At 39.4% G+C, this 14365-nt stretch overlaps 1 protein-coding gene across 1 annotated transcript; it reads right to left on the bottom strand.

The window, feature by feature from the left end:
* Positions 1-939: 939 nt before the first annotated feature.
* On the bottom strand, positions 940-9073 carry LOC137260644 (uncharacterized). The gene is made up of 4 exons (XM_067798246.1): positions 8774-9073; positions 2671-3163; positions 1615-1743; positions 940-1196 (listed from the first exon to the last, which is right to left on the bottom strand). Exons 1-4 carry the CDS (start codon positions 9071-9073, stop codon positions 940-942), a joined length of 1179 nt encoding a protein of 392 aa, XP_067654347.1.
* Between the last annotated feature and the right edge of the window lie 5292 nt (positions 9074-14365).

Genomic DNA, 14365 nt, shown 5'->3' on the forward strand with positions numbered 1-14365 from the left:
CAAACTGTAATCATACGAAACGTCTAGAAGAGTTTGAGAATACCTGGACCTAGACCTAGACTCGCCCCATCTTGATTAATTCTAATTCAATTCTAGACTGAATGAGGAGTCCATTATTATATGTCTCTAAGATGTTTACTATTTCTCTCTTACAGCCAAGGTTAAGATATGGTCGAAAAGACGTCGCTGGAATGTATGCGGCAGCAGTTGGTAGAAGACACGGGGTAATGTGCTTATTATGTGCTTCAATACAGTCACTAGCACATGAATAACTATCAGGGATAAAATCCAGTCCAGTCCAATCTGTCATGCAATACCTTGACGTTGTTAAGAGCAACTGTATAAGCACTATAATTATCAGTAACATTGGACGACATGAGTTGGGCACCTAGTAGGAAGTAGTTTCATTTTAACTGTTGTTATCCTGTCACTCAGCGTGTCAATCTGCCGAATAGATCGCAGTAGCAGAACGTATGCAGACGCCGCCAGATGTATGCATGCATGCATGCGTGTGTGTGTGTGTGTGTGTGTGTGTGTGTGTGTGTGTGTGTGTGTGTGTGTGTGTGTGTGTGTGTGTGATCAAAGTTTTGGGTTTAATCCGTGGCATGCAGTCAATGATGTTCATTTATAGACACCACATCAGGTGTTCCTTGACTGACCAGTTCGCGTTCATTTCCCGAAACTCTGGGAGAAAATATATTATGCTGTCGGCGAAATCGGAAAGGTGGGAAATCTTCTGTTTTCTTGGCATTTCTTTCGCCTGAGCTTACTGGTCGAGATTTTGCGAGATAACACCCGTTTCACGTTTACTCGGCACTTGACAAATATACTCCCAAAATTAAGATTGTGAAAAGTTTTTAACACTCACCCTTCTCACCTTCCACTATGTCATATTAAGATTGTTTCAATATTAATAACTATCAGTGAGGTAAGGCTAGATCACCAATTACATCTACGCTGATAATGCCCAACATTGATTAGAGAACGGTGGTCATCGTCGCCGACATCAAACCACGTCAGAGTCTGCAAGAAGCAGTTACCAATGTATGTTTCAAAAGATCTGCACACGATATCTTTAACATCCATACACAGCTTGGCGCATTCTGCGGCAGTCTTGAAAGTGAAGCTCCTGACGTTGTGTCCATTGATGGCCAGGTTCATGAAGACAGTGAAATTAGATGCAACGGACATGCAGTCTGTAAAAACAACAATAAAACTCCGACTCAAGCTGCTTTAAAAGCATCTTGTGTTGTTGGACCTAAAACGACATCAGAACCAATGTATGATCTGTGTTTACGGTCATGTTGGTTATTGATACAAAAGCCAGTGATTCATTTTCAAAGTAAGTGTCTACACGGTGGCTACTAAAACACTATAATGATAGTATCGTAGCATAAATAATTTGTATTGTGAATATACTAAATAAATATGAAATAAAATATTGCAAAAGACGATGACGATGATGCCTACTGTTTTTCTTAAGTGGAATTATGTGGAATCATAACACATGCGGGCACACACGTCATAAGTGGCTGTAAATGACTGACATTTATATACAGACAGATGTTCCATTTCACTGCATGAGGAGAGTTTATTAAGTGCATGTAGGTTTACCTGTCAGTTTCCGGCATTTAACGCTGGCCTCGTCCATGTCGTATCCGATGGAACATACACAGACACCACCAGAGCAAGCCCGTCCAGGAGGTACAGCACAGTCGATGTCCGTCACACATGTACTGTTATCTGTAAGACACACAAGTATATTACACTCATGTAACCCTGGATTTGCAACCTATAGTGTTTGCCCATCAGCAATGCGGATACGGTGCTTGAATTGAAAGTACACTTGCCATGGGTTAAAATCAAAATGCGAGTAAGAGTGTAGTTTTGCGGCGAATGTATCGATATTCCAGCAACATCACTGCGGGGAACACCAGGAACATCACTGCGGGGAACACCAGCAACATCACTGCGGGAAACATCAGGAACAGGCGTCACACATTGTGCACATGTGTGGAATCTCGTTGATAAAGTTGCTCAAATCCCACCATATGCCTGTGGACTAGCCTTGTGGTTAAAGATATCAATGCCTGATTTGATGCCTCTTTCTCATATATGCAGGAGATATCACCAGTATATGATATGCTTTATTTGCACTTAAGAGGCCACAGACCTATAGTACATTGAATATACTGACTTATCAGGCAGTAGAGTGGACATTTCGCCTTTGTTGAAAGTCATGATACAGGAACATTGACAACTTTTCCAGATGTTCCTTACTAGAATTGGTTAATAGAGATATATTTATCAATATTGTGATGTACAAAGTAATATTTGTAATGACATAGTAATGACATGACAATATGGCTGAAATATTGCCGATGTGACCTTTAATCTCACTCACCCGAAATGGCAATGAAGCGGTACAATTTCGTTGTCAGTCCTGGGGTATGAAAACTTTTCGGCATTTGTTTTGGCGTTATTTATTTCTATGGTTACCGATCAATTTTAGAACCAGAGTTTTAATTTCGTCTGCTGATAAGTCCTTCTGTTGAAGGGGAAAAGCATAGCTATTCAGACAGGCTCTTTCAGATCTGCGACTGAATACCATGAGGAAACACCTTAATGACTTAATGTTTAACAACAATACTGTCGCATACATGTACATACATGGTTTTGTTGTGCTTGCCCGTGTAGCAGTAGCTGTGGTGGTTGTAGTTGATGCAGGGGTAGTAGTAGTAGTAGTAGTAGTAGTAGTAGTAGTAGTAGTAGTAGTAGTAGTAGTAGTAGTAGTTGATGCCGGGGTGGTTGTTGATGTAGTAGTAGCTGTAGTGGTGGTAGCTGTAGTTGATGCAGGGGTAGCAGTAGTAGTAGCAGTAGCAGCAGTAATAGTAGTAGTTGTAGTAGCAGTAGTAGTGGCAGTAGTAGTAATCGTAGTTGTAGTTGATGCCGGGGTGGTGGTTGGTAGAGTAGTAGCTGTAGTGGTTGTAGTTGTAGCTGATGCAGGGGTAGTAGGTACTGAAGTAGCAGCAGCATCAGCAGTAGTAGTAGTCGTAGCTTGTGGTATTAAACCACCAATACGTACACACACATGTTTCTTAACTGCATTGACAGGGATGCACATCTGGTTGGCACTGCAAGGATGGGTGGCACATGGATGAGCCTGCAAATAACCATATATGTATACAAGAAAAAGGGCTTGCGAGAAGTTCAGAAGAACATACTGTTACCGTTCTAAAATGAAACAGTAATATTATAATTGATTAATTTAGCTTTATTGTAAATACTTAGTTTGCGATCGTATAGATATACAGTGGAAGTTGTCAAAACCGGTATCTGTCCAATCCGGCAAGTTATCAACACCAGCATAAAGTCTCAGTCCTTCCCCTGGCCCCTGGCTTGTGCATTTATCATCAGCTCTACAATCCAGCACGCTGTCTAAACGGACTATTTCCCGATGAGTGTCAGCTTCCACTGTAACATTAAAGTCTTTTGGGTGCAAACACATGTTCACTCTGTACATTTGGTTTATCATACACAACATGGCACTGTACAGAATATCTATGTCTGCGCTGCACTGCAAGGCAATAAAAGATGAAAAGTCAGTTGGGCTAGTTTGCACAGATAACTTCCCTCCGGCCATCTCTGACTGTACAGTGAACATTGGTAGATAAAACAAAGTTGTTTTATGTGATCACGTCACAATTCTGTGCTCACGGTTTCCTTTTTGACGAGTCCAGAAATTTCTTCTTGCAAAAACTCCTTTATATTTCCACAAGATCTTTCGCCGTTCAACGGCGCTGAACGGCGAAAGATCTTGTGGAAATGTAAAGTAATGTATACATCAATAATAATCAATAATCAAACGTAATCAATAATATATAAATCAAATTACAGAAAATAGACTCTCGTAACAATATATAATTCATATTTCAGCAGGTGTATAAGAAATATACATTTATCTTCACAAGATTGTCAAGGCTCCGATCAAGTTTTTCACCTTATTTGATTTGTCAGATGTTCGGTCAGATCAGGGCTCAAACTTTATGTCTAAGGTGTTTCATTACCAGTTAGGTATTAAGCAAGTTAAGTCTAATGCTTATCGTCCAGGGTCGCAGGGAGCTTTAGAGAGGTTTTATACCCTTTGAATGATACGATCAAGACTTGTTCTTTTGAGACAGAGATAGATTGGGATGAGGGTGCGAGTTTGTTGTTGTTGTTTGCTGTCAGGCGGTCACTTCAGGAAAGTTTAGGGCTCAGCCCCTTTGAGCTTGTATTTGGTCACAGCGTGCGCGGGCTTCTAAAACATTTAAATGAACAATGGCACAATGACACATCCTGAGATCAGTCTGTTAAAGTATGGGTCCACCCATCAAAGTTGTAAAGGAGCCCAAGTTCTAAGGTCTAATTCCCATTTAACATTCCTGCCACATATTAAAACTCTCAAAGCTATATACCTGAAGGCGTTCGATTTGTGATAAGTCTCCAATTCAAAGTGGGGAAGGGACCACACTACCCTCCTTCACTTATATAGATTTAAACTTGATTATGGATAGATCGTAAATGGCGGAGCTTGCAAAACCAACCATAAACTACTTGATTCTGTCCACCACCAAGGTCTAAGTGTCTGTCCTGAGTCTTTCAGAACCTCATCTGTTGACAGTCTCTACGGCCGATGAACCATCTCTTACACGACGCCATATAAAACTGTTTTTACAAACATTACCAAACTATACTCTAATGAATCTAAGCCTGTCTGTATTTGTGTTCTCAATCTCCTTTATGGGGATTTACAGAAATCTTCTCTCTTCTTTCTTCGGCCAGTATTGAGCTGGAAAATATAATTTCTTTCCGTCTGTGTACTGTAGATCTCCATGGTGATCTAACTTCAGTTGTTGGTGACGTATAGTCCGTATTATATATCGTTTTGTCCAAACAGAGCTACTAGTTTTAATTTTCTAAACGAGTGTTAATTGTAACTGTGATATTCTAGTTGTTTTACTGTCCTTTGACGACATTTAATAATGTATACATATTTTATTTCAATATCAAACACTCCTCACGATATGGCTGAATTAATGCCGATGTAATAAATATTAGATCACTCACTCATATACCAGCACAGTATTACAATCATGGTAAATTCATATATGCTTAAATGGAAATTAACAAGCTCTATGTGTCCATAAAGCCTCCTTTGTCATAATTGTCTGCAGCTATGAATCTCTTTAACCTAATCCCTTTCCCAGTTCCTCTGAACGATACTGCATAATATGCAACTAACCTAATGGATTATTCACGATATATAGCATTCACACACTTTAAGGCTCATTTCGTCCATGTTCATCAGATCAACTGTCAACATGTCATGAAGTGGAAACAACAAACTGCCTATTGAATCTGGCACCTGTTCCAGCTAGAGCACTAACAGCAAAAATGATGTTAAAACTTTCGTATGCTCCTTGATCACCATCAGGTACAATAAATCGAAATTTCCACAACTACTATTCTTATCAATCAGATTTCATTGCTTACACTCAAATGTCCACATGGTCGAAAGATGATCAAATGATGTTCCTTCTGTATAATGTCTATTCCATGCCTTTGAAGCCTTTCCACTGAAACACTTTACTGTCAAGCACAGCTGGGTTCCTGTCTCAACGAAACTAATACTGTTTCAACTTTGCACCCAAAGAATCTGGCTCTCCTTCGGCACTTCTTTGAGGACAGAAGGTATGCCACCATTTCTGGAGATTCCGTTTTTCCAACACCAATCACTGTGACTATTCCCAAACCGCAGTTGTGTTCTGACACATATTCAAAGCACATGACAGAAAAGATCAGCTAAGTCTCAAAAGGGTAGTGTTAAAAATCAACACAACATCTTTCAGTTATTGACTTAACCCCGTTTGGGGTGCCATGAATTCATCATGGTTTAGCAACAGCATTATCATTGCCTTTGTACACTGACGTCGATTTCAATCATGTCTTCTTTTTAGATATTCATCAGAAGTAGGGCACTCTCCGAAGCTGTTTGACTGGTAACAAATGCATCGGCAGCAACAGCTTCAGCTCTCTCTTCTTTTGCAAATCATTTTAGATAAACAACTCCAACTATTGATATTCAATCATCTGTGGATGCATTTCATGAAAATATGAGCGTAAGCGCCATTTTTATAATTCTCAAGGGTATATCATTATATATGTTATGTAAAGGGAAGATTCAGTCGACCCTTGTAGCCCAAGAGCTAACAGCTTCCCCTTTGCACAACTGTTCCAGTGTTATCACTATCATTATGTCCATCTCACTAGAACATTAGGGCCCTGACTATAGTAAATAATGTCAGAGTCAAAGGTGTACTAAGACCAAAACTTTACCGTAAGTGGGAATATTTCAAGGAACATTGATCATAATCAAAATATCATACCAACTCTGTGAGCTTTCTGCAGATTTTGTGTCCTAAAAATTAATCTCCCTCTAACACACATGCATGCACACATACACATACATGCTCATACATATACATATAGCTTTGTCTCACAGACCCTTTATTAAACAGAAATCTTGGATGTGTCAAGAAAGATACACGCTAATAGTTGTGCTCAGTTGTGGTATCACTTAAAGGCCACATGCAACGTAAAAAACAACTTTGAAGATTCTGGTACATTTCGGTAAGCACTTACCGAAACAAATCATCAAGAATGCCAATTCAACCTATAAAGTTGACAAAAACGCGATGGAAAACAGCCCGCGAAATCGGAGTTCAAACGTTTCACTAAATTCCCCCCTGGTTTCAACAGCTTTGCTGCGCTGCGTCCATAACGCATGCACAGTGAATAGGTTCGCGGTGCTTGAAACAGTATGCATGCCCAGCGTCTGAGGTCGTGAGCAGTAGTCTAATCTTGGTTGCGTACACAAACAAGTAAATAATCTACTCGTTACGTAAAAAAAATTGTTGATTGTGGTAAACAGTCTCTGTCACACAGAAAGCTCAGTGTCTGGTTTATTCACGCCTATATGTCTGCCTGTCTGTCTGCTAAAGACAACATGCAATACAAAGCTTCAATCATTGACCACGTGCAATTTGAACTTAACACCTATCAGACTATACGACATACAAAAAATAAGTTGATTTATGACTCCCGAGTCCCGTGTCTGCCACATTATGTAATTAGGTACGTGTGTTACACATGACATGTTTTTATGTCTGTGGGTTGCAAACATACTACGTTCATCTTTTCCGGATGACTGGATCTAACGGAAACTGGTGCAGGAGTTTTAAATCCTGCTTTGTACTTGGACGAATGACAGATTCCAGCCACGCAGTAGTTTACCATCTCTACTGACATGATTTTTGATTGGACCGAGCGCAAATTCAGAGAACATGTATTTTCCAAACCCAACATCTCTATATACATTCTTCATGGATAACGACTTCTTTTAGTGTATATGATTTTGTTTGACAACAGTATATGAATCCATACTGAAACGACGCATCAAGTACACAAAAAGAAGTTGTTATCCATAAAGAATCTTACTTTCTTGTGACTGGCTATACTTCTAAAATGCCGATCAAACAGATCATCTTTCCGAACACACAATGAACCCTCAGCATATCAGCAAATGAAACAGTCAGTCGGAAGCCGTCGTTACACTTGAGTGCATATCCACCCGCTATGATTGGGTTCGGTCTCCCGAGGGCTTCGTTTCGGGGAAAGTAAGCCCAAGTACAAAATATTGCACTTTTGAATCGCGATTGTACGCTTATAATTTTGTTTATATGGTTTTTTTAAAAGCAGCAATGTATATTATATGTCATGAATAAGTGATATATGTGTTTTAATTATGTTTCATTTTTTGGTTGCATGTAACCTTTAACTATGTGTTTTTAGTTATCTAAGTACACTGGTCGGACTCGCTAACGAACCTGCTGTGACAGATATGTTACAGAAACATTGAATACATGTGAAAGTAGTGCCTATCTAATAACACTCTGTTTACCTATCACCAACCATTTAGTCGGGAACGAAATATATTACAAACCTAACCTTGGCCGTAAGATATTTCCAAGGTATTAAATGCATCTCCTTCAGTCACACCATTTACATACGTTACACGTACTGCCAAAACACCTGAAAACAATGGCCTGATTTACACACCGGTGAAATGCACGTAAATGCACCCCTTTAAAGGTGTGAAAATCTGACAACCACATGATACGTTGATTTCAAACGTTGTTCATATGGCCGCCGGATTAAACGTATATTTCCTAACGTTAGTCAGTTTGGGAAATACAGTCATTTTGTGTGGTGATCTTATCTGACGAAACCCTGAGTTAATTGTCCCAAAACGAACATGAAACGAATGCCTCTGCACACATGGTGAAATGGTACGTTTCAACTGATCGACTTTTTATCAAAGGTGACGTGATCATATGTTTCGTTTAAATGTGTAAGAGTGCTCTGCACTAAGAGGAACTAGTAGATGATAAAAACATAATGAGTTCAGTTTCAAAATTTAGTTCACTATCTAAGAAACTTACAATTTTAATCGTTTTCTTTGTCTCTGACCGCCAAAATATACGTAAAAATACAGTCTGTTACGGGACAAATTCACTCTGGTCTAAACTTTCATCTAAATCCTCACAAAAATACAATAAAACAATGACCTAATTTGCAATTGTAACATATCACACACACGCGCGCGCACACAAACACACACCACCACCACCACTACAGAAGTCACAAATAAAATACATATACACACACGTACCTGCTGTGCCATCTGTTGGACTGGTAGACACATGTGATTGTCAGACACTTGCAAACTTTCTCGACCCCCCTTCATTGCACTGAGTTGACACTCCCTGGTGGATGTTGTCCAGTAGACTGAGAGACATCTCGACGAGTACACACAGAGTCGGCGACACTGCTGTTGGGTCGTTCTGAGAAATGTCTGGAACACAGATGCAGGGAAAACCATATCCTGTGTTTCATCAAACTGTCCCTTTGATGTCAGACCTAACGAAAAGTGTAGCATGATGACAGCTACAAATATTGGATTTGCATCCATTTGTTCTCGTGCACAACACAGGTTCACCTCCTTTCCTCAACTAGTCAGTTATGCTACAGACAGAAGTGACTTCAGGAATCGATACGTCAGAATTCTTGTTTCCTTGTTCTCCCGTGAAAATCCGTAATGTATAGGTTATGAACTATTCATGAACCTTACAAACATATTCTGCAATCCTTCGTTCAGATTTTAATGAACAATATGTGGAAAATGTTCAGGTACGGGTGTCCTTCAGGACAATTCGATTTTTTCGTCCTGTTTAAAATGTATTGTTGTTTTTGTTTATTTTTTTCTCTCTCGTTTGTTTTTTTTATTTGCTTTTTGTTTGTTGTTTTTGGTTTCCGTTTTTGTTTGCTTGCTCGTTGTTTTGTTGGTGGGGAATTTATACACATCTAGCCCTAAATAAAAATACACATATTCTACGATTAAATAGGTGAAATGTCTAAATGTAGTTGGAAATGTTTGGGGACTTACCTACCCTTTCATGAGGGCAATAATGTTGCAGTACTTTAATGCCCCTCGAGGATACAGCCACGAACAATCTAATATACTCATTCAAACTTCCAATTATAAAATATTTATCTACTAACTGGTATTGGTAAAACGATCCTTCATAGTTCATGATATAAAATACTGATCTCTTGTGATGGAATATTCAACACAGTCAAGCAGGACATGCTTGACCGTGATTCTTTCATCACAAGGCTTCACCTTTCAGTAGGCATTCATGAGTATATCTCGTATGGCTAATACGACATGCCCATGATGACCTCTTCACATCTAGACTGACAACCCAAGTAGGTATAACCAACATAAGGTTTTATTGCATGTAATGTATCAATGCCCACTTGCGTGTCCCACGTCTTCTGCATCAGATCACGGATATAAGCTCTAATGGTAGCTCTATAATCAGTGTATGGAATAAGAAGTGGTACCACAGATGTGTTGAGTGCTGCCTTAACAGCAAGGTCAGCCAAAGTGTTACCAGAGATTCCAAAATGGGTGGGTAACCAACAGAAGACGATGTCGTATTGGCCAGTCGCAAGATCATTACTCAGTTCAATAATTTCTGTTAAAAGTGGATGTTTACATGATAAATATAATAGAAGAAAGAGAGTCTGAATAGGTTATATATTATTTACGTTTAGGATGTCTTTGAATATATTAAAGAGTCGTTAATATGGCGTTTGCTTTAGCTGTAAAAATAGAGCTGCTATCTGGCAGTCTAGGCGATATCCTTGGACCCATCTGTAAATAAGGATTTGTAATTGCTATATTTACTTTTTAACTGATTTTATTCCTGTTTATAATGTAATTCGTTAGTGAGTGAGTGAGTGAGTTAATAGTTATCGTCACATCGGCAATATTGCAGCCATATCGTGACGAGAACAAGTAACAATGACATTGTAGAATGAACAAATATAAGAAACTAAAACCCTGTTGACAAAGAACAGTAAAACCACTAATATATATCACAGATATCCATTTAAGACTAGTAATTGAATCTAAAACAGTTTAACTATAGTGGACAATACAATATAAAAATGGGCTATAGATTGCCAGCAACTGAAGGTAGATCACAACACTAGGAACCATGGGGACTTACATTACTATTGCTATCTGCATGGACCCTAACTGGATTTACACCAGACCCTGAGTCATTAGCAATTTAGGCACATGTCCGTACATTTAAAAGGACATATATACTGTGATTAAAATAACGGAGAGTTTGAATTTACTTTGAAAGTCTGTGGACTCACGTATCCTCTCAGGAGGACAATAACTTTACAGTACTTCAACCCCCCTCGAGGATTTAAACTTCCGATCATAAAATATTTATCTATTTACAGGTCTGCTATTAAATCTAAGTCTTTTTAAAATGCTAGAATTAAACGAGATATTATGGTACTAAAAAGATCCTTCATAGTTCGTGATTTGAAATATTTATCCCTTGTGATGGAATATTCGACACAGTCAAGCAAGATATGCCTGACCGTGATTATTTCATCACAAGGGATGCAGAACGGAGGGGCACCCGTGGCGAGCCACCTCCTCGTGGTGGGTGCTTGGTAACGCCCAGAGCTCGCCAACACCCCCGTTGTGAACCCGGGGGCATATATGGTCCACCAACCCGTTTGCCGTGGGTTGCGGCCCTGTGTCGGTGGAGGACGGGAGTCTGGGGGTTGAGGACACTGGGGGCCTGTAATCGTGTTCCCTTTGCTCAACACACCCCTTCGACACTTACTTCACCTAGACGTGAGGTTGAATGGGCCCTGTTCAACCAATCGGCTGGTCATGCCGAGCCCTGAGCACTAAATTTCGTTGCTCAATACCTATTTGACTTGGACACAATGTTGACATAATTGGTTTTAAGTATATATTGTATGATATATGAATTTTCAAATTTGATAAAATTTGCCTAGATGTTGGTGCCAGAAGGCGATGGCTCATGGGCCAATCTGGTAGACTGATTACTTGTTTAATCCTTGTGCTTGAGTATATCATCCCAGTATCCTTGGTGCTGCAGGTCTGAGATCCACTTGTAGATAGCATTGTCTTTATGATACTCGGTGATGGGTGGGGAGATGGGATGATGAATCTTATATACATTAACATGGAACCTAAAACACCCCTGAGAAAAAAATGTCAGCTTGATAATGACCAAAGCACAAATGACAGTTATCGACCATTGAAACAGGTACACTATTGGCCGAGATTTCTAGTGATAGAATCTGTGGATATGAAACCAATTCAACTCAATCCGTTTCCTGTTTCCAAAGCAGTGTATGGTATTGCAGGAGACGTGAAAAATATCAGGAGACTGAGATCTGCGTCGTTACTCATAGAATGTAGTAAACGAAAACAAGCAACCAACCTGTTGTTAATTCTTACGCTGTCCGGATGCCCTGTTTTAGTGTCAACCCATCGTACACTCAATTCAAGTAAAGGCATTGTCAGGGATCGAGATAATCTATTAGAGGACATGACGGAGCTTGACATCATGGTTGAACTGAAAGATCAAGGTGTCACGCACATGAAACGTTTTACGAGGCGTCAAAATTCTGAAGTAGTTATCACAAACACATATTTATTGTCATTTGTCTCTCCAACGGCACCAAAGTCAATCAAAGCTGGGTATTGCAATCTTCCAGTTGAAATGTATATACCAAATCCAATGAGGTGCTTTAAATGCCAGAAATTTGGTCATGGGATAAATTCTTGCTCCAACCGTATTACTTGTGCTCATTGTGGGGAGCAATCTCATGTTACAGAGGACTGTACAAATAACTTTAAAAAATGTGTCAACTGTTCAGGAAAGCATTCCTCCTCATCAAAAGATTGTCCGATATGGAAGAGGGAAATGGAAGTCAATAGAATAAAACATTCTCAAAATATCAGCCATGCTGAAGCGTGTACCCTCTGTTTACCCAAACCGTGCTTTATAATGGGTGATTTGAATGGCCACAACCCAATCGGGGGTGGTACAAATACTAGCAGTAAAGGTAAAATACTGGAAGATTTTATATCCAATAATGAACTCTGTATATACAATGATGACTCAAATACATATCTGCATCCTGCAACCGGTACCTACTCTTCTCTGGATTTGTCTCTTGCAGACTCTAATCTACTTCATGAATTTGATTGGACAGTCCACAATGACCTCTGTGGAAGTGACCACTTTCCAACTATTTTATCAGAAATATCCCCATCTGAAGCTCCATCTTACACAAGATGGAATTTTTCTAAGGCAGATTGGTCCTTATTTAAAACATTGTGCTCATCTAAACTCCAACCTTCATATTTCAGTCATACGCGTGATAAAATTCAGCGTTTTTCTGACGTTTTAAATGAGATAGCTGCAGTGTGTATACCACAATCCTCTACAAATCCACATGTACGGAAGGCGTGATTTAATACAGACTGTAAACAGGCTAGAAAAGCGAGGTAAAGAGCAGAGAATTATTTACGAAATCATCCAAATGTCCATAACTTAACTAAGTTTAAAGTACTAAATGCGAAGGCGCGTCGTTCGTTCAAACAAAACAAACAGCTGTCCTGGAGGAACTATGTCTCCAGGATTAATTCACGCACACCAGTGTCCAAGGTATGGAACATGGTTCAGAGAATAAACGGCAAGGGTTCGAAATCTGCTGTTTACCATCTTAAAGATGGTGATAGTTTGATTACTGACACATCTCAAATTGCCAATAAACTTGGCGAAACGCTTGCCAAAAATTCTTCATCAGAAAATTATGTTCCTGAATTTCAGAGATACCAGAAGTTACAGGAAAAGAAACACCTTAATTTTGAGGACCAATTGCCAAGAAGGAGAAGAAAAAGGACGGGAGGGATCTATATGATCCAGCTCAATGACAGCAGCAGCAATAAATGGCTTTATTCTGAGCCCAAGAGGCGGAACAGGAGGCGACTTGTTGTTATACAAATCCTCATACTGAGGATTGAAAACACAGATATGAGCGGGGTTAGATTCGTTAGAGTATAATTTTGTGATATATTGTAAAGTTAATTTTATTCGACGTTGTGTAAGAGATGGTTCATCTGCTTTGGCGTAGAGACTGTTAACAGGAGAGGGTCTAAAGGACCCTAGACAAAGTCTTAGACCTTGGGGGTGAACAGCTTTAGGTTGCTGTTAAAAGCTCCCTTATAGGCGATGGAGCCATAATCAAGTTTGGAGCGGACCAGTGATCGATACAGGCGGAGAGGGTTAGCTTGATCACATCCCCATTTAGAATTTGAGACAACCTTTAATAAATCGAATGCCCTCAGGCATTTAGATTTAAGGGATTTAATATGCAGTAAAAAGGTCAGATGTCAATCGAAAATAAGTCCCAAGAACTTGGCCACCTTGACCACTTTGATTGGGGTGCCACTTAGAAATAGTGTTGGGTCTTTATGGGCCTTCTATTTGCGGCAGAAGTATACACAATTGGTTTTTGATTTCGAAAATTTAAAGCCGTTTCCAAGACACCATTTATCTATTTTGTTTAAACACAGTTGTAGTTGCCGTTCAAAAGTATGCATATTTTACCACGACAAGAAATAGTAAAATTATCCACAAATAACGATCCATGTATTAAATGGAACACCCTGATCCTGATTGTAATGATCAGACATGGTAGAACCCAAACGAACTTGAAATTGTTTGTTATTTTAAAAGTTGGCTATGAATTCAGGTAAACGATCTCGCAAACCGAAATCATGTAAATCTTTTAAAATGCCATACTTCCAGGTTGTGCCATGTGCTTTTTCAAGATAAAAAAAGATAGA

Source organism: Haliotis asinina, chromosome 14 (assembly GCF_037392515.1).
Source record: "Haliotis asinina isolate JCU_RB_2024 chromosome 14, JCU_Hal_asi_v2, whole genome shotgun sequence".
Taxonomy (NCBI): Eukaryota; Metazoa; Mollusca; class Gastropoda; order Lepetellida; family Haliotidae; genus Haliotis; species Haliotis asinina.